Genomic DNA, 20,670 nt, shown 5'->3' with positions numbered 1-20,670 from the left:
GCCATTACCTTTGAGCTACAATAATGCAATCATTTACAAAATGATTCAATCGAGGATTTCACCAGCTGCTGGTGAATCCCGTTCTCAGTAAATATGAGATAGTTTAAAATTAGTAATTTATTAAATTTGGTTGCACCATAAAAAATGTTAAAGGGTAAATCGGGAAAACTGGCTCCCCAACTGACATTAGTAGCGGCATACTGTTATTTATAAGATATAAAATTAAAAAATCATCAGTTTCCCTCATTATTAAATAGCAGGTCAGAATTCAGACGTGTCCACCAAAACCCAAAGAACTTTGTCATATTATTATTTTTCCTTGAAAAATGAAATAACATAAAAATATACTCTCATTATTCATATTTATTTATTTTCTATTTCGGTTCAAATGATCCAAATCAATCAAAAATTTCCAGGCACCATTTTTATTAATTTTTTTATCAGGTAAAAGCATCACAGCTTGATAACCAAGTTTAAACATATTTTATCACGCAACAAATGGAATATTTTCTTCATCCAGATGTGTTTTGACACCTCATGAAACACCTTCAGAACAGGTTTACCTCTGCCACGCGAATGTCTCAGACTGGGGCTAATTATAACTTGGCTCAGATTGAAATTATGCACAGCTGGTTGAACCGCTCAAGAATATGTTCTGGTATGAATTGAATTTATATTTCACGCTGCTGTAATACATTTGTGTTGTATTGTAAAAATCATTTCGAGAAGAGTAGTCGTCAGACATGTTATACTAAACATGGACCACAAATCTTCAAAATGCAAAAAAAAATGCAAATCTTACCTATAGAAGAAAACATCTTAGAGATTTAATTCAGTTCTCACTGCAACTTTCTACTTCCACAGGTCACTATTTTTCCATCATGTGTGGATTGACCACCAGCTGTGGATCAGAGTATCACAGCGAGGTCATGGAAGGTCACATTCTTTTCTCTTGAATATGATCTTCGGTCCTCTCCGACTCTCAGGGTTCAGAGACAGGCCGCCCGACTCCCCCTGTGATGCACTGCAGAGCCTGCGGGCGTCACTGCAGCTCACATTTAGCTTCTCTGTGTGTGATTTATAGGGTGTCCCTACAGTGCAGAATGATGCATTCAGGCTCACCTGAATCACTTCATTTATTACCAGTCAAAATATGTTATCTGGTTTCACAAATGGCAGTTTTTGCGGTCACATATATTTTTTGATATGGTGCCGAATACATTGTGTTAAAAAAGCTCAGTTACAAAAAACGTGTGAGATAATGATCTGAATGTGTTTTCAGGGTTACAAAAGGAGCAATAAAAAAAACTCGAGCTTCCTAAGGTTCCCCTCCCTCCCCGTTGTGTTCACACCGGAATGCACCTCGCGGTCCGTCGGTGGTAATAACGATTCCCGTGCAGCCGGTGTGTGGCCGGATGCTCAATATTACCCCGGTGTGCTTTCACTTCATATACCTTCAATGAATCCGGCGAGTCTCATTCATGTATTTATTCAGCCATTCATGCGCCTCGCCGTGAGATTAACACCTCTCACACACGCGTGGTGTCGTCTTCACACCTCTGCAGCATCTCCCCGCCGAGCGGAGGACGCTGTGATCACGGATGTCACACGACGCACGCGGAATTCTCCAAGACAGCAGAAGACTCGCTCGCCCATGTGACTACTGCCTCAAGGTTAACCTGTTACCATGGAGACAAGCCCGCCAATGAGAATTCAGCAGACGGTTGCGATGTTGACTGCAAGCTTTTTGTTTTGAGGGGTGACCTATTTCTTCTTCTTCTTCTTCTTCTCCCCACCCCACACCCACAGCGACTCAGGCCCACTATATGGGCACGTGCACACATTCACACAGATGAAGACAAGAAACAGGGGGAGGCTACTCAAACACACACACACACACACACACATGCACGTTCACATACACACTCCATGTGATGTGAGGTTGCACACAAAAGAAACGAGCAGCCTGAGATATAATGTCATAAATGAGTCATATTTGTTCATCATTGCCTAAATTTGACCCTTAAAGATCTTTCCTTTGATAGATCTGAAGACATGAATCTATATAGGCGGCTTTTGAGATCATAAGAAAACCGTTGAATCTAAAGGGATCTTTCTGTAGCAGCCGGCAAAGAGAACTCTTGATGATATTTAGCTTTTTAGAGAAGGTTGTCTTCACTCTTCAGTGCTTCTGCAGATGTCTTTCAAATTTAATAACTGACACTGAGATAGTTTTAAAGTGCCACTTTATTACAAAAGTATAAACTTGACTGACATTTCATGAATAGTAATCTTGATATAAAACATTACAATCTTTTGCACTTTAGCACTTAATTACACGCTTTTTGAGTACAAGACCCAAGTCTGAATAGCAAACACACAACGTTAGCTGCCACATTTAACTTAGCTGGGCTTTCCAAGAACAAACCGGAGCTTCATGGCTTCAAAAACAACAAACAGAATACACTGAACAATTTTACATTGCAGCTGTTTTTTTTGTTGTAATCTTCTTTTTTTTCTTCGCAGTCTGTGTCACAAGTTAAGTCATTCCAAAACACAATTAAACATAATAGAAAAAGATAGAATTCTTGACACTGATGATATATTTATTATTCTTTCTCTTTTGTAATGTACATACACATTGCATCAACATACAGCATTATCACATTGTTTGATGGGAATATTTGGTCAAATGAAATCGTCATTGTCTGGGATCTGGGTGTAAATCTTTGAGTGTCTTATCCTCTGCTGCTTAGTCATTTGCTTCACATTTTTGCAATATTTTTAACACTGATAACAGAGAAAGAGGACGGAGTGGTTATCGATGGAGTGATGATGGGACATGACGTTTTGCTAATACACATCAGTTCTACTGTAGCTTTCCAAGCTGCACTATGGTGAAACCCAAGCAGATTCATACGACCACTATGGGAGTATGTTGATGATGTGAGTGGGGGCTGAGCAGAGAGGGAGGTGTGTGAGTGGGTGGTGCAGTGAACTGTCTCCACCTTTCGGACTCGAGTTGTCTTTCGTCTTGTTTCATCTGTACCGCGTGTGTGTGTGTGTGTGTGTGTGTGTGTGTGTGTGTGTGTGTGTGTGTGTGTGTGTGTGTGTGTGTGTGTGTGTGTGTGTGTGTGTGTGTGTGTGTGTGTGTGTGTGTGTGTGTGTGTGTGTGTGTGTGTGTGGCGAGAGAACATGAACTCTCCTCTCTGCTGCACAGAGTCCCGCTGAACCAAATACATCCTCCATCCAACTGGCTTTGTGCTCTACAGATAAATAAAGCAACACTTAAAAAAGTAAATAAACAACCAACGACAACATTAAAAAAAACATTCATATAGAGAGGTACCACATGACAGTGCTTGATTTTTAGTTTAGATTTTTTTTTTTCTTCTTTGCTTTTTTTTTTAGCATGCAACTTGTAGCAGGCAAAGTGCAGAAACAGGAAAAGTAAAACACTTCATTTACAGACGGCAGTGGAGACAGTGTTCAGTCCGTGTAGGATGAAACAAAACGTGGCGGAGTGAAATATCTGGTCGCTTTTTAAACGTGATGATGGTGTAAATTAGTCGAAGCTTTTAAGAGGAATGCAAAATGTGTGCAATTAATTTTTATAATACTCTCTTGGTCCCTGAGCTTTCAAGTATTTTGATTAGTAATTCATTCCTTTATATCATTTAAATTCTGTCCTGAATCACATCTTGACCAACTACAGGGAAGGCCTGTGCTACCAAAATACTTGCAGTGCCTTCAACCCCTTTAGGAGTCCTGCTTGGACTTTTATTACCCGCTAGAATTGAGGAAGAATTCAGGCTTTTTACTTTATTGTGCTTTGCACATAAGTATCAGTAAAATAGAAGTGCTACTATTACCTACAGATTGCTCTGCAATGGTCTTGTGCTCATTTTATATTCACTACCTTTGGATTCCTTTTACGGTTTGTACATCGGACTTTGTGCTCAGCCCAGGTCACAACAGATAGACGTTATCGCCCCGAGGCCCGGTGGGCCGGAGAGAGGCATGGCGTTATGACTTGAATGTAAACAGTATGTGTGGGTGAGCATGACGGGGGCTCCTTGTGTTGGAAGGTGAGGGGGTCGCGGTGCAGCCGCCGCCTCAGAGCCCCGTCACGTACATCTCCATGCCGTCGTTGAAAGTGAAGATGGTGGTGGTGCTGGAGTTGGCGGAGCCCTGCTTCAGGTCGCCGATGCTCTCGTACAGGTTCTCCCCCGGCAGCAGCATGGCTTTGGCGGGCAGGTGCTGCAACTTGGGGGTCTGCTGCGTGGGCGGCGGGGGCGGGGGCTGCTGCTGCTGCAAGGGCTGCTGGGCCTTCTTCCTCCTGGGCCGCAGGGTGGCACACGTGTTGGGGGGCCTCTCTCTCTTCCAGGCGCCTTCCATGTTCTCATAGGCCAGATCGCACTCCTCTGTCCCGATGGACTCGTAGCAGTGGTCGTCGAGGGGCCCTCCAGCGGCTTTGCCCTCCTGAAGGGCCCACGTCTGGGGTTTGACCACGACACTAAACCCCCCATCCCGGTCTCGGTCACGGTCACCGCGACCCAAGGTCCGGAATCCAGGATTGGCTGGGGGAGACCCGGGAACAGCCCGTTTCTTCTTTCCCGGTTTACACACCTTCGAGTACATCTCAGCCACCTGCAGTCGAACACAACGTTACTGGGATTGTGAAAAACACACACTCACTGTATCCTAATCTAAGATGATTCATATTTAAGCAATAAGGTACGAGAAGCAGTACTGTATCGTCAATAATGATGCTTCTAGGGTGTTGAACAGGACATTATTGACGATACAGTACTGCCTCGAGTTGTGTATCGCATTTCGGTAGCCGAGAGAAAATAGTCCCCGTGTGTTTGTCTGAAAATCCGAATCTGTGAATATCTTTCCAACTTTACCGAACTTTGTTTTGTCCCTGACGTCTACGGGTTTTTACAACGCCAACAAAAACATTGTTTGCGGACGTGAACGCTCTTCATCAAACACCAGCTCCGACTCAACGGGCAGACGTAACTGCTGATCCCCTAGTGGTTTCCCTTGACATTGCGCACAGTGCCATCGAAATCACCCCGCAGTATTTCATTCATATCGTCTCTGGTTCTGGTCTTCAGGTCTACAGTATTTCATTCGTTTTAGGATGCACTGAGTACCTCTCTCCTCTTTTTTCTCTCCTTAAGGATGAATTTTCATCTCTCAATCACACGTTACTAACTCTGCTTTCTCTCCGGAGTCCTTTTGACTTCACGTCTCATGGGGTCATCGGACCCCATGAGACGGCATAGATCCTATCTGCCTGATGGATCATCGAGGTCTGGGTTGTGGAATTCCTGCTCCTGACTACGCCACTGTCCTGTTGAGACTCCGCCCACTGTTGAGACTCCGCCCACTCCTCCTCTCTCCCTCCCTCTGCCTGATGGATCGTGGAGGTCTCCATCGTGGAATATGCCTACTATGAACTATTCATACACTCTGTCATATTCATTGAATGTATTTTAACTCTAAATCTGTCCTTCTGTACACATGACATCTATTGCATCTGTCCATCCTGGAGAGGGATCCTCCTCTGTTGCTCTCCTGAAGGTTTCTTCCCTTTTTTTCCCCTGAAGGGTTATTTGGGAGTTTTTCCTGGTCCGATGTGAGGTTTTGGGGCAGGGATGTCTATGTGTACAGATTGTAAAGCACTCTGAGACAAATTAGTAATTTGTGAAATTGGGCTATACAAATAAACTGAATTGAATTGAATTGAATTCATATCGTCTCTGGTTATGGTAATTATAGAAAATATCATCAATAGAGATAAGTGTTACATGGTAATACAACTTTTAAATATTTCAACAAATTGAGCAAGGTCTTAGATCCCTTTCGGCTATTATCTTTGAATCATGGTCAATCTATTATATTCTGAAGAGAACTGAATATTTCTATGAGTATTCTTCAGATACCTCCTGCAATTCATATTTGTGAAACAACTCTCGGGTAGGAATATATTTTCCACAAAAACTAATGAATAGCTGAAATCCACTGGTAATACTGTACATTAGAGGCACAAACGGGAGTTTAATAGTGATTTAATTGAGTGCTGGGTTGAGCAGATACAGAATGAGGAAGCTATAAAACGTGTAGAACTGCTCATATTAAAGCTACCTCATTGTAAACGTAACGTGATCAGGGAGCTTCAACACAGGAATTTAACAAATAAACTCGATTGATGCACAGACTGAAGCGTCCTCTCTCACCACAGCAGCAGACGGTTGTATATGCTCCACTGTGTGAGCACCCAGAGGTCCCAGGGCTTTATTCTGGTGCATGAGCATCTCCTCGTCCTCCGGAGGCTTCCAGATGTACTGCTCTCCGTTGCCCATAAACATCACTTCCTAAAAACAGAACCACAAATTACACCTGGGGCAAAGCGAGTGATATGCTCATGTCTTCTTCGAGTATCTGTGAGTATATAAAAAAAAATGCATTTTTAAACAGACCTGATGGGGTTTATAAAAGACAAATTAACCACTTTAAAAATGCAGAAATGAGCGTTAAAAATCTATTGGATGGATATCATACGGCGTTGAATGGATTTCCCCTGGAACGTGGCACTTGTACCGAGAGAAACCACGTGCTTATACTCTGGATGACTCAATTTCAACATGTTGCATCATCCACAATGAATGCCGTGGCCAACAGGCCTGCGAGCAGCGGACACATGTAAGCCTGTGAACTGTGCGTGTTGCTGAACTCGGGTCACAGCAGATTGCACGACCTCGCCGACCTCACGCGGGGCAGCAAATGGTCTCCCACTGTCACCTGGAGCGGAGCTCAAAGCCTTGTGTCCACAGTAAAAGCAGGCGTGCTGCCTCCACTCCTGCTGCTGCCAACAGACGGGGGAGGTGACACCTCACTCTCTTAGAATTATTTCGACAAATATACACAGCTCAATGCCCAGACGTCCGAGTTAGGACCACGGTGGTGCTAACACACCGCAACAGCGCGCACGATGACGCCGAGTGCAGCGAAAACTGCAGTGTTGGCACGGTAACAACCGTGTAGCTCAGGGGTCCCCAAACTTTTTCCTGAGAGGGCCACATAACGCGTGCGCTCTGATCGCTCTTTTAATGAAGTATCGATACTAAAAATATGCTAAATCACATCGTTTTTAACGTACGGGTACTTTGTTAGTATCGCTACACCGTGCAGGGTGACAGCAGCAGATGTAGCGGACTAACATTCAAGCTAACCTAACTTCCCAAACGCTGTCGACATCTGAACGCTGATTGGCCGAGACTCGACACGTCCCATCAAAGATGTTTTATTGCGAAGAGCACCACTTCACATTTTCTCCGCGTCTCACTGCAATCTCAACGGCAGCGGGCCAGGTGAAAAAAATAAATAAATCGGAACGCGTCTCTGGTATTGTTCAGGGGGCCGGTCCAAATGTGGAGACGGACCGGATCCGGCCTGCGGGCCGTAGTTTGGGGACCACTGGTGTAGCTCCTCTGCAGCATTGTGAGGGAGCTGGAAAGCATCCCCCTCACTAATGTGACCAAAGACACATGCACATTGTCAGGTATAAAGTCTGACAGAATAGAAAACTAAGGGAAGGATGTTGGTTATGTTGTGTTTTTATTTTGGGGAACTCCTTCTGATCACCTGAGAATGCAGCCAGGGACTCCAGCTGATGTCAATGACCTTGTTGGAGAGAGAGGAGCGTGGATAGAAGATGGTTGTTCTTAAATGTGCAAAATTGTTTGGTAATTCTTCATTTTATTCAGCATGTTACTTAATCTGGATCCAGTAATACTCATTTGTGTTTTGCAAGGTTATGTTGTGAATATATTACTTATTGTAACCTGTTTACGGTCGCTGGTGAAAAAAAACCCATCACAGCTCTTGGGGAAGAAAAAAATCGCTCCTTCACTGATACTTCTCATTTCTCCATTCTGCTTTACCTTAATCAATGAATGAATATCTGCACTGAACGTCATGGCAACACCAGATACTTGAGTCTTGACTGACCTGTTCGACTGACTAAATGAGACCAACGTTTCCGTCCATAGAGCCACACTGATGACGGGAAGTCCGAGCACAGGGCGTCTACGTCTTAATCTGCTCTGTACCTCTGCTCCTCCGGTCAGAACCCTGCTGAGCTGGGAACTCCGTCTCCCGCTCCGCTCATCCCTTTTCCACTTTCCTCATTCAATAAAACTGAATCCTGTCCACCTCCGCATGATGTCGTCCAGGCCGATCACGATGAGACGCGCAGCGGTTCATCTTCGCCAGGAGGGTCAGGGGTCACACCAGTGCACACTCTGGTGTCCCTCGCCTCGATTTAGCGGCTAGAAGGGTTTCATTTTGTACGACGTGTGTTAAACAACGACTTTGAGACGATTGCCTGCATACATGGCTGAATGACGTGTGTTTTATGATGTCTTACGTGTCTAAACATGTTGGATTCCCTCAATCACATAATACAGAGTGGCATCAAATACAAGGTCACTGACAATATGTGAGAGTGATTCACCTCTTTATATGAATACCCATCTTTATTTTTATGTGTTATTTATTTATGTAATATCGTATATTTCGGGGTTTTCTAACTCCCCCCCCCCCCCCAAAATGTCACAATGCTAAAATAAAATGTCACCCCAAACAACAACTTCTTTATACTTCAACAATGTTAATATAAGATTAACTTACTAGCTTTTCCACTTTCAACTGCATCTCATGGTCTTCATCAGCGTATGGAGTTTGCCCAGTTGTCATGGAGATGAGATGCAGCTGAAAGCGCTGGGGAAAAGCTTTTAGTAAGTGCACCTTGATTTTACCGACAAACTATTGCACAATATGAAATATATGAACTTTAAAGCTCAAGAAAGGTTTTGTAAACAATTTTGAAATCATCAGAGTAAAAAGTTCCTCCACCAACCTTTGGGAATGCCGGGACATTGAAGGCGTCCACGTTCCTACGGGGCAACTTTGTGCTGTGCGGGTGTGGCGGAGGAGGGGCGGGATGTGACGGCGGGGCGTGTCGTGTCGGCGGCGCCGGCGTCTCGCCCATATCCGTCCCGCTGTCCCTCTTTTGGGGAGCCTTTTCGGCCTTCCTCAACTTCCTGACGCACGCGTACTCCACTGCCTCCGGAGGGTGAGGGGGAGACATGACCTCGGACTCGGACTCGGGCATCCCTCCTTCCACGTCACCGTCTGGGTCAGGGGGCGCCGGCGTGTTGGCGGGAACAGCCGGTGGGGCCGGGGTGTCCGTCTGCCCGGCCCTGCCTACCATGGCGTACAGGGCATCGTCAGTACGTGTGGTGGAGGAGCCTCGGCCCACTTCTGAGTAAGTGTGCTCTCCGTCGTCTCCAGAGGGAATCTGGGGAAGCTGCCTGCCTTGAGAACGAAGGTCAGAGTTAGACCTGCAGGGCAGAAGGTCTGGACCTTTTTCTTTTTAGAAGCCTCTGAAAGGCATATTCAGGCCGATGCCCGCCATAAAACAAAACTCACTTATGCTTACTCTCGTTGTACTGGACAAACATTTGTGAACAGGAATACATCTCTCACTGGCAGAAAGAGAAAACCTGGAGCTGACAGTAAACTGGGAGTAGCTGTTTGAGAAAACATCTCCAATTTGACTTCATTCCACCGCAGTGGAAGCAGGACACAAATGAAGCAGGACACATATGAAGCAGGACATGTGCTTCTGCTTCTGTCACAGTGCCCACAAACACAGCTCCCTGTTCACTGTCAGCCAAGGAGCTCCAGGACTTGTCTTGGCTCTCTGATTTCTGTCTTTGAGAGAGAGAGATATATGCATGTTCATAAATCAAGATTGAACAGTCCATTGGAAATGAGTTGGTATTGTAATGTGAATTCTGTTTTAAGGTCAATTTCAAAAGGGTTTTGAGTCAATTTAGAGCCAGATCAGGTCAGAGCGGGCCGAGGAAAGTGTGCGGTGACACGATGCGACTGCTTATTCTTCGGGGTTTGTGATGTGTTTGTGGATGTCGAGATAAATCTGAATATACTCCACATATTTGTAGTATTCATGTTCTGCTATATTTAGTTATTTTATTTTCAGTTGTCTCCATTTCATGGACGATGTTGATTCTGTTGGGTGAAAACCTTGTATCTCAACTGATTGTGATCGTCATGCTTTCAAACAAACTGTACATCTTCAAAAAAAACTCATCTGATGATGTTAAGGGTGCTTTGTCATGCAGCTAAAACAAGAACAGACTGTTTAATTCTATTATGGAGATACAAGGTTTTCACAAGACGACAGTTCAGAGCAAAGGTCAGGATTGATATGCGAAAGATGCACTCACTTTTCCCATTGCAGTTCATCTTGTTCATCTCAGTGTCTGATTTACTGATGGAACGCAGCTTTGACTGCCTGAGTATACCCTGACAACACGCACACACACACACACACACACACACACACACACACACACACACACACACACACACACACACACACACACACACACACACACACACACACACACACACACACACACACACACACACACACACACACACACACACACACACACACACAGAGGTCCAGTTAAAAAGTAATTAAGCCTGAAGAGGTGTTCTCTGAGTGATGGTGTCCCTGGTGAATTGAATTGCTTCAGCTTCCTCTGCTGCATCACAAACAGAACATCATGGAGGAGCGTGTTGTGTGGTACCTACCATGTCCATGAGACGGTGTTTTCCACCCTCACTGGGAACATTGTGTGTCTTCCCCTTCCTGTGGGTAACACAACCGCTCTGTCACACAGGTTGACACTTAATTACAGTGATTGTGTGTGTGTGTTTGTGTGTGTGTGTGTGCAGAGTTTTAAGTCACTATCCATGTCTGTGAGTCATGTGAATGCATGAGTGTGTGTGTGTTTGTGTGTGTGTGTGTTCGAGATAAAGACATTTCGGAAATATTTTGCATATGTGCGTGCCAGTTGTGTGCTTAAATATAATTTTATATTTCCATTTTTGGCTGTTTTATACTTCTACTGCATGACATTTCAGAGGGAAATATTGTAATTGTTACTCTACATTTATTTGACAGCATTACTTTACAAATTTAGATTTTAGATACAAAGTATATTTCAGCTAATAACTTATGATGTATTATAATATAGGTCAACAGTGTAAGTGGCCCTTTAGCAATAAAGTGATGTACACATGAGTGCATCAATTAAATGTAAGATGTTGACTGCAGGACTTGTAACATAGTATTTTTACACTGTGGTATTGACAATTTGACTGAAATAAAGTACCTGAGGAATCCTTCCACCACTGGCGTGTGCGTGTGTAAATGATCATGTGTGTGAGTGTCTCCGTGTGTGTGCGTGCACAGTGCCTCACCTCTGGCAGCCCACGCACAGCACCACGATGAGGATCGTGACAACAAAGGCTGAGGCAGCAGCGATAGCACCCAGCAGCAGGACCTTGCCGTAGGGAGGAGCCGTGAAGTTTAGCCCGTCCTGCATGGAGGCCATGTGGGAGCGCTGACGCTCACTTGCTCTCACACACACTCACAACCTTACAACTCATCCACGCAGGGAAAGTACCACGGTCTCACTGGGATCTGCAGCGAGAAGGCACAGAGCGGCGCTTAATTACAGGAGTGGTCCAACCCTCACAGAACTTTAAGTAGGTGAACAAAGGCAGCGGAACCAGAGGTAACATATTCACAGAGAAGGGAAACAGCAGTTTGGGGGAAAGGGGAAGGGAGAATTCATGTCCAGGAGTGAAGTGAACAGACATTAGGCCTCTGGCATGCGTTTCCGCTTTACCTTGTTTGAGGGATTACTGAGATTTTGCGTGACATAGATCTCAACCCAATACCTGCTCACCAGCAACGATGTGCAGACATCTGTGTGTGCATGGCATACAAGTGAACCAGTGCTTAAAGCAGTCCAACAAATCTACATTTAACACTTTGAAAGAAACCAGAACACATGTCTGAACCCTGAGTGCTGATCTATTTGTCAGGCAGCTCGCTGCGATGGCTGCCTGACATGTGTAAATGCATGTTTCCTATCAAACAAGAACAAAATACATATTGAGAAGGTACGATGAGTGACATCCCAGGCTGAACATGCCAGCAGGCAGAGTAACCTGAGTCCCTGGAGGAGACGAGCATGAAAGCGGAGCGAGCAGACAAAAAACATTTTGCTCGCTTCTCCTTGCTGCTTGCCAGACAATTTCACATTTGGCAGTGTAATATTTTTTTCAAATAAACAATGAAAATCGTGGCGCCACAGCAAAAAAGAGAGATATCAACAAGCTCCTTCTAATCTCTGTGAAATCATGCCATCTGTCTACGGCGACTGTGTGTTTATTTGTTATTGTCCATCGGCAACAACAAGACTGAGCGGCAGACTGCAGGGAACATACGGCCGGGTTTTGTCCCAAGTCTTGTTGTTGTTGTTGTTGGGATGATGATACTTTACTGTTTGTATAGTTCTGTCCAAATGTCTCTTGTGTATTTATTCAGCTCATGACTACAGATTTTCCTCGAAACAAAACGCTCCATGGTGGATCTTGTGCTTTGAGACAAACTCTTTCCTCAACCCTCCTTGCGAATGATCAGATCTGATGCTTTAAACAATGTGTTTCAGTCATGGATCCTTTCCATTCAGACATAATTTAATGTTCACAGTCCAAATTACTTTAACAATTTGTCTGCAGTCTGGTGAGCAACCTGTCTCTTCTCTGACCTCAGCATTGTTTCTTTTTTCTTTTTTTAAGATAATTGTATCTTGAGCACTGCAATACTGAGAGCTGGGAAAGTGAGTGAAGCCTAATACGGATTTAAGAAAGCCAAGCATGAACTGCTGGTATGCTCTTCTCCGTTCTTGCCTCTTCTTCACTAAAATCTTATTCATGACCTTCATTTGGTTAAACATAATTTGGAAAGTGGGCATTTTCTATTACCCAAACGGAGACATATACTATATTCTATCAAAAAAGAAGTGTTCATGCCTACAGCAGGGCTCTCAAGTGTCACGCATTGAGCGTGAGACTCACGCATTTCGGTCTTAAGTCACTCACTCCCGCCACACATCGTATTTCTCACGCTGAAAAAAACTCTCGGCTATTTAATGTTTTAATGTGCTGCAGCGCGCCAACATGAGCCGCGCTGCCCTCACCGTGGAGGAATCAAGCGCTCCCCTGGAGTTCTGCTGTGAGGAGCCACTTATCAGCCAATCAAAAAAAAGAAATGGGCTACACAATAGCCAATCAGAAAAAAACTTGTATCTGTCGTATCTGGGTAAGATTTAATCCAGCAACCAATGAAAATAAAGCATCCTGGAATTGCGCGCGACTGACTGATATCCGAAAATTTCGTTCTGTCCATCTGTCACGCTAACATCAGGGCTCTCAAGTTTTGAAGACAGGCAAGAGTGACATATCTATCCCCCCCCCCCCCCCCCCCCCGAACGAAACTTTCGGATATCTGTCGCGCGTAATTTCAGGTTGCTTTATTTTCATTGGGTGCAGGATTAAATCTTACCCAGATACAACAGATAAAAAAAATTCTGATTGGCTATTGTGTAGCCCATTTCTTTTTTTTGATTGGCTGATAAGTAGCACCTCACAGCAGAACTCCAGGGGAGCGCTTGATTCCTCCACGGTGAGGGCAGCGCGGCTCACGTTTGCACGCTGCAGCACATTAAAACATTAAATAGCCGAGAGTTTTTTTCAGCGTGAGAAATACGATGTGTGGCGGGAGTGCGTGATTTAAGACCGAAATGCGTGACTGTCACGCTCAATGCGTGACACTTGAGAGCCCTGCTAACATATTCAGCACATCTACCCGACATGTGCTCTTTGCCCAACAGATTTGCCTCCTCAATCTGGCACACGTCTGACCGAATGTTTTTAATTTTTTAAAACAGCCATTTTCTAAAATTCTCTATCTCGCCAAAATGTGGCATGTATCCTTCTCTCACTACGAATCTCCAGCCATGAGAGCGGCGCCGCGAAGCTTCACTTTAAAAAAATGACAGCGCTTGCAATTTCTTTTGTGCGGTTAATTATTTACTTATCTCAAGAGAAGAAGCTTTGTTTTCCCGAATTAACGAGATAACCAACCCGTTAGCACGAGAACACGAAAGGTTGTTTCTTATTATTACTTTTGAAAAATGTTTTATTAGAGATCAGGAGTGCAATGCCAGCACGCATAGCCCGGCTGATAAATAGTAGGTTGTCGCTTGTAGTACGTATGTTGAGGCAAGAAATACACATTTACTGTATGCCTCCACTAAATGTTTCGTCATAGATCTGTGCCCAACAGTCAGGGTCTTGAAGACTGTAAACAGTGATCAAATGAACAAGACACTCCTTGTCGAGTTCTCCATACTCATCCTGTGATCTCTGGAAAACAAAAAGTAATTTTCACGTGAAATCTTGTGATTTCAAGATAACGGCAGGAAAAAGAACGAACGCAAACATGGCCGCTCTCTGTTTCTGTAGCTCTGAGCTAAATGCTAACATCAGTCAGTGCGTTTACATGCAATCGAATTATTGGCTTAGTCGGACTGAAATCGAATTATCCGTTTCATGTAAACACCTTAGTCGGACTATGTGCGGTCCGACTTCGGTCCGATTAACACCCCTGGATAGCTCGGTCCGATCCGGTTGATAATTCGACTCTTGCGGCATGTAACTCTGAATTCGAAACTGGACTTTGCGTCTTTGCGCATGCTCGAGATCCCGCCGCCCTCCTCCCTCCCTCCCTCCCATGTCGTGACCCGGAAGTCGAAAGAGACGATAAATTAAATTCTCCGTGTACCTTCGACGGCGTCTTCTCTCCGTTATCAACTCAGCCAATAGCGCCATTTGCATTCGCTGTACTCCTATTAACACCATGGAAGAATAGTAGAGGGATGTAGCTTTGCCTCGCTCTCTGTTCGCCATCTTTCTCGAAATGTTGTTGTTGGTGGTGGTGAAGAGGTCAAGCGGAAATGGCTGTATCACCACGAGTTGTAATGAAAACAGCGCCGCCTATCATATCGGATATGACATGCTTTCGGCCAATGATTCGAATTACTCACTGCCATGTATATTGGGATAACAGCAGATCCCCCAAAAGATAGCATTGTCCGACTAAAGCAAGATTCGAATTATACCATCAAGTAAACGCACTGAGTTTTAAGTAGGCAGCAATCTCCAGATCTGAAAGGCGATGTCGGAGGTGACTAAAACCGGCATTATTTCTAATGGCCAGCAGGGGGCGACTCCTCTGGTTGCAAACAGAAGTCTGATTATATAGAAGTCTGTGGGAAAATGACCCGTCACTTGATTTATTACGCCAGTAAACATTGTAAACATGAGTTTATCATCCCAGTGGCTAGTTTCTAGTCTTATGAAATAGCTCCACCCTTTTTTTTACACTAAAATGAAACTAATGGATTGTTGCACCCTTTTGGTTTATCCACATATTCCGTAAGTCCAGCCAGGTCTGCTGATTTAGGCCACACCCATTCCCACCTTGTTGGAGGGGCTTGTCGATGTCTGTCAGGACATACAGACTTGTTGAGCTTCTTTTTGTTGTGTCGGTTTTTGTTGTGCTTTTGTGTCTTTTCGTAGATATTTTTGTCTGTGGTTCTTTTGCCCCTTTTGTAGTTATTTGGCATTTTAATATGATCTTTTATGTCTCTTTGTAATCATTTCTGGTTATTTTGGCTCCCTTCAAGCGAATCCCTATACTCTTTAAATTGATCCATGTTTCACCACTACCGTGTCTGCTGCCTCTCTCTCATCCCTGGTGGGGGCGACACAAGGAAGTCTTGGGATCCGCCCTTTGAGTGGAGTTTTGTAGGTAAAGGCCAAGGGGGGGCCCTGACACTTTGGTGTAATTGTAAGTAATCCATCCATGGTCTGTTGTATATCGCCTCTTCGTTGGTTAGGAATAAGGGTTGTTTCAGGTTTAGGGGGAAACAAACTCTATGTTGTCGAATTAATGCAAAATTAGGCATTATCAAGAAATGGCCAAATTGCTTTTTTTCTCATGCGTGCCTTCTCGTGCATGTGAGTGCACGTTAGCGTGTCCCACTGCCTAGCTAATGGCTGCTGCTCGAATATAGCGGTGACAGCTGATACCGCGTCATTGCAGACGCGTACCACCCAACTCACGGTTCCTCTTCAGGTGAACGCTGTTAGCGCTGTTACTGCCGTTAGCTGTGAGCCGCTGGCTCGACCATCGCCCTGTTGAGACTCGTTGAGACGCAATAAATACACTCCCAATCTTGTATATATTGCACCTTTAAAACAGCTCACTGGAGGGTCTATATCTAGAATACCAGTGGCCTGCTGTTAGGACGCAAGGATCTGCGCTGTCTCTATTTCAGTGATGAAGTTTTGTCCGTGTGGAATTCCGTCCCTTTTTGTTTGTGTGTGAATAAAGCTCTGCACGGTGGACGTTTTGCAGACTTCGGTGTAATTTGCATTTCTTTGAGGAGATCTAGCCTCGAATACAAATCCAATTCGCACCACATTTCAGACACAGACGTCTTTGTGGTTATTTGCACGCTGCTTGTAGTTTGCTTTGTAACTTTAGGATACCCTGACGAGAAACAAATGATTTGTTTTCATGATTCAAATTAACCTCATGTTAAGTCCTATTTTTCAACGCTGGATATCCAACATAATCAAGCCTACTTCTTTGAGCATGTCTTAAGAGAATGATAACAGCAGCAAACATGTTTTCCCAGCACGTCTGTGGAACTATTTGGGGAATTTTAAACAGCAGCCAGCCAACGTGTCAAAGATGTCATAGACCTATTGAAATGCCACCAACTCATCCACCGGTGCTTCATCTTCCACAGAACACTTCCTGAGTGAGTAGTCTGAAATCTGATGTTGGATTTAAGGAACGGTATGCACCTCGGACACAATGTTCATATAATTCGCAGCTGCAACAATGTCAGTGTAATTATATCCGTGCTGATTGGGCAACAGAGCCGAGGAGTAGAGATGGAGAGGGTAATGAGAGAGAAGAAAGGGGAAAGGTGTAGGTGGGGAAGAAAACAATAGAGAGAGAGAGAGGAGGGAAGGAATGTGTGGGAGTCCCGTGGCAGGTGTTTGAAGACGCTGAAAGCAGATGATGAGAGGAGGCTGTCACATTTCCTAACAAGGTTCCCCGGCCTTTTTCCTCTTCCCCATCTCATTGAGTGTGTCCACACCTCCCCACCCATTCTTCTCTCCCTGTATCCCCCTGCCTCCGCCTGCGGTGATCAGCCGGAGTGACGCCTCAGCACTGCAGTGTAATCTCTGGCCCGAGAGCTGGCTCACACGAGCCAACCAATTGGACATAGCGCTCAGAGCAGCAGCAAGAAACGGCCCTCCCTCGGCCAATTTCTCTGCTAAACAAAGCGCCCTCACCGACCGCCACATACAGACCCCCCCCCCCCCCCCCCCCTCCAGTCTGTGGCGCTCAGTGTGCTCATTACAATCTACCAGCCAATACCTGCAGGTGCAGATTTGTCAGGGCAACACAGAGCAGAAGGGAGAGAGAGTATGTGGCGAGTAAACTGGAGCATCATCGATCATTAATACTACATGCATTTTATAGTCCATTAAAACAAAGTCCAATATAAATAAATACATAAAGGTTTATTCTTTAGCTTTGGGAACAGTATGCAACCACACAATGTATTTGAAAGCATGGAAAGCCAGTATAGGTTAAGTGGACCTTTAAACTATTATCTTGAATTCTCTTTTCCCAATTGAGAATATTGGTGACAAGCTATTACTCGAAACAAAAATGTCATCAATTATTTGTCCTATAAAACACAAGAGACCAGTGAAAAATGACCATAGCGGTCTTAATGTAATTTTTTAAAATGTACTTTCCTATAAGACAAAGGAAAGCAGCACACACTCACAAATGAGAAGCTGGAACTGGGTAATGATATTTTCTACAATCAAAATGTTTGTAATGAACATCAATGGGTAGGGAAGGTTTTTCTGTTGACAGACTCAACCCTTTGGATTTGGATTTGTCCATTCTGGGCTACCGTAGAAACATGGCGGTTCAACATGACTCCGGTACATTGTGTTGGTACAGGTGAACACATTAATGGATGAAAGTTTCAGTCACATAGATGTGAACGACTCTAGAGTTACAACGATTAGTCAACAGATTTATTTCGATGATCGATTCATTGTTTAAGTCCTTTTTCAAGCTAAATTGCTGCGTGTCTGCAGCTAACTTTCACCACTGATTAATCTGTTGCCTATTTGTATAATTAATTGATTAATTGTTTGCTTATAACATTTCTGAAAAAAATTAGACATCTTGTTATTGCTTGTTTATTCCAACCAACAGTCCAAACCCCAAATACATTCAGTTTGTAAAGATATCAAACAGAGAAAAGCAGAAATCCATTCATTGGAGGAGATTAATTTAATTCTTAATAAATTATCAAAATTAATGCCAATTAATTTTCTTTTGATCGACCTGCTTCTCAAATATAAGAATGTGACGTTGCCGTGTCTTTAATCTTAATAAATCAATTCTCTCTTGGTGTTTTGAAGACGTTTCTGGGAAACATGATTTTCGTTGGTGCCTTATAGACGATTAAACACTATTATTGATTAATCAAGAAAATGATAGTTGTGGTTTGAATGAACATATCACCTGTTAACTTGGATAATCTCAACAATAAAATGTATTTTAAGGAAACAGGCCAGGTGATACATTTTTAACAAACCAGATTATATGTTTTAGGCTAATTTAACCAAAATAATTATACATAAATGTTTTTTTTAAATACTCCAACTTCCTCAATGGTTTTGGCTCGCTGCACAAAGGTCGACCAGGATTTCTGTTGGGATCCTCATAAATGCATTTTAGGAACACATTTAGCCCTAAAGTGTAACAAAAAATGACTACAATAAATACCAATACCCTTTTATATTGTCTAGGAACATGCACTGCATTAACGTGTGTTCATTATTATTAATACTTGAGCTTCTTCTCAGCTCAGCCAGCCAGCAGTGGCCTCTCTGTCGAATCTGCTCAGGTTTTGATAAACCACCACCTCACCCACATGCATGTGTGACACAAATAACAGCAGTGTGTGTGTGAGAGAGAGAGAGAGAGGAGGGGGCGGGGGAGTGGATGGAGAGAGGGGGAGGGAGGCAGGAGAGGGTCTGCTATTGTGTGAGAATGTGAATTAGGTCAAATGTTTGCTTGCAACAACGATTAAGCATGCCCCTGTGAGGAGGGGAGCTGAGGCTCTCTTTATCTGCGCAACGCGGCCCCCAGACACACACACCGTCCGACGCAAATTAAAGAAGAAATGACTGTGATCACGTGATTCACATCCGTTCCAGGAGCTATGAAACAGATGCCGAAAGTTAAAATCATCCTTATGTCGTTTACACTGTGTGAATGTATTTATTCAAATCCACACACGTAGCGGGGTGGGGGGTGTGTGTGTGTGTGTGTGTGTGTGTGTGTGTGTGTGTGTGTGTGTGCCCTGCTCGCCACGCCTCTGGGCTACGACACCTCAAACTGCGGTGATGCCGATGACAACAGGTTATAACCCACGACTCAAAGCGATGCCGCCTCTCAGACAGAGAACCATGCAGGATGTGAAGTGTTAGGGAGGAGGAGGAGGGGGGGGGATGCCCGTGCAGGTGGAGGCTATGGGCGGTCACAGAAACAGGGGAACATCAGGCTGATGCAGTGGGTTATTGTCATTGTTTCATGCCAGATGTGTTTTCTCTCTCTCTCTCTCTCTCTCTCTCTCTCTCTCTCTCTCTCATTTTCTTCTCCTCTCGTCATCAAAGGGTTTCCGATTAATTTGCAGATCAAAGTGAGGATGGTAAAGGATGTTGTGTCCCCGAGGTCAGCTGGCAACTTACATGACAAAGACGGTCCCCCCCCCCCCCCCCCACACACACACACACACACACACACCCCGACCCCCTCCTGTGTATGTGGAAGGGAGGGAGGGTGAGGATCGAGGGAGAAGGAGAGGGGCTGCAAATGTTGACGGAAGGTCTAACGTTAATTATCTTGATATGCTTCACAGTTGGCAGGGGTATCACACTTGTGTGTGTGTGTGGGGGGGGGGGGGGGGGGGCACATGATTGGAGGCTTCCTCCGCCTTCTTCTCATCAAATCGCAATCAAGTTCTCTGATGAATCCGTTCATTTGAGGCGGAAACCCATAAAAACGACAATGCAGTAAGGCTGAGGCACACGTGTCTGTGTTAAATGCATGACCGGGGGAAGAATCTGGCAGGGCGGACACAAAGAGAAGAAGAAGACGAAAACAGGCAGAGCGGTGGGTTACAATTCCAGGCTGTATAAATAAAGGATGCTGTGTACCAACTGCGTGTGCCGCTTATCGAGATGAATCGATAGGCACATATGAATGCACCCCCCCCCCCTCCCCCTCTCCCCCTTCCCATCTCCCTCCAGCCTGTCACAGAGCCACGGGCACAGAGTATTGCGCTATAGCCTCCCCGTACTCACTCAGCTCGGGGATGTTGGGAGGCGCAGCGTCAACCCTGCGTCGCTTCCTTCAGTGTCTGCGTCCCCTCGGAGGCGCTCCCCGCCAGCATCCTCAATGAAAGGCGATAACTTGAGGTTCTCGGGCTTCAGAAAGCAGGAATGCAGCATATTGCATGTGACATCCTTGGA

General features: G+C 44.6%; 1 protein-coding gene across 4 annotated transcripts; it reads right to left on the bottom strand.

The window, feature by feature from the left end:
• Nucleotides 1–3,201: 3,201 nt before the first annotated feature.
• Nucleotides 3,202–20,670, bottom strand: si:dkey-70p6.1 (uncharacterized protein LOC570575 homolog). Of its 4 annotated transcripts, none has more exons than XM_056423262.1 (8): nt 20,503–20,670; nt 11,371–11,593; nt 10,699–10,756; nt 10,326–10,404; nt 8,933–9,390; nt 8,704–8,793; nt 6,249–6,386; nt 3,202–4,650 (listed from the first exon to the last, which is right to left on the bottom strand). In XM_056423262.1, exons 2-8 carry the CDS (start codon nt 11,502–11,504, stop codon nt 4,117–4,119), a joined length of 1,491 nt encoding a protein of 496 aa, XP_056279237.1. In that variant the 5' UTR covers nt 11,505–11,593; nt 20,503–20,670; the 3' UTR covers nt 3,202–4,116. The 4 variants fall into 4 exon arrangements, with proteins under 4 accessions (XP_056279237.1, XP_056279240.1, XP_056279239.1 ...); XM_056423265.1 differs by having other exon boundaries at nt 8,933–9,279; XM_056423264.1 differs by lacking the exon at nt 8,704–8,793.

The sequence above is a fragment of the Pseudoliparis swirei genome, chromosome 9 (assembly GCF_029220125.1).
Source record: "Pseudoliparis swirei isolate HS2019 ecotype Mariana Trench chromosome 9, NWPU_hadal_v1, whole genome shotgun sequence".
Lineage (NCBI taxonomy): Eukaryota > Metazoa > Chordata > Actinopteri > Perciformes > Liparidae > Pseudoliparis > Pseudoliparis swirei.
The sequence above is the reverse complement of the archived record's forward strand: the minus strand, read 5'-3'. Positions and strand labels throughout refer to the sequence as shown.

Excerpts from the sequence above, each read along its gene's own strand:
- si:dkey-70p6.1 (XM_056423262.1), bottom strand. The coding sequence starts at position 11,504 with ATGGCCTCCATGCAGGACGGGCTAAACTTCACGGCTCCTCCCTACGGC. Across the intron at positions 6,387-8,703 it reads AGTTGAAAGTGGAAAAGCTA|GAAGTGATGTTTATGGGCAA; the intron begins GTAAGTTAATCT and ends TTCTGTTTTTAG. Across the intron at positions 4,651-6,248 it reads TACAACCGTCTGCTGCTGTG|GTGGCTGAGATGTACTCGAA; the intron begins GTGAGAGAGGAC and ends GTTCGACTGCAG.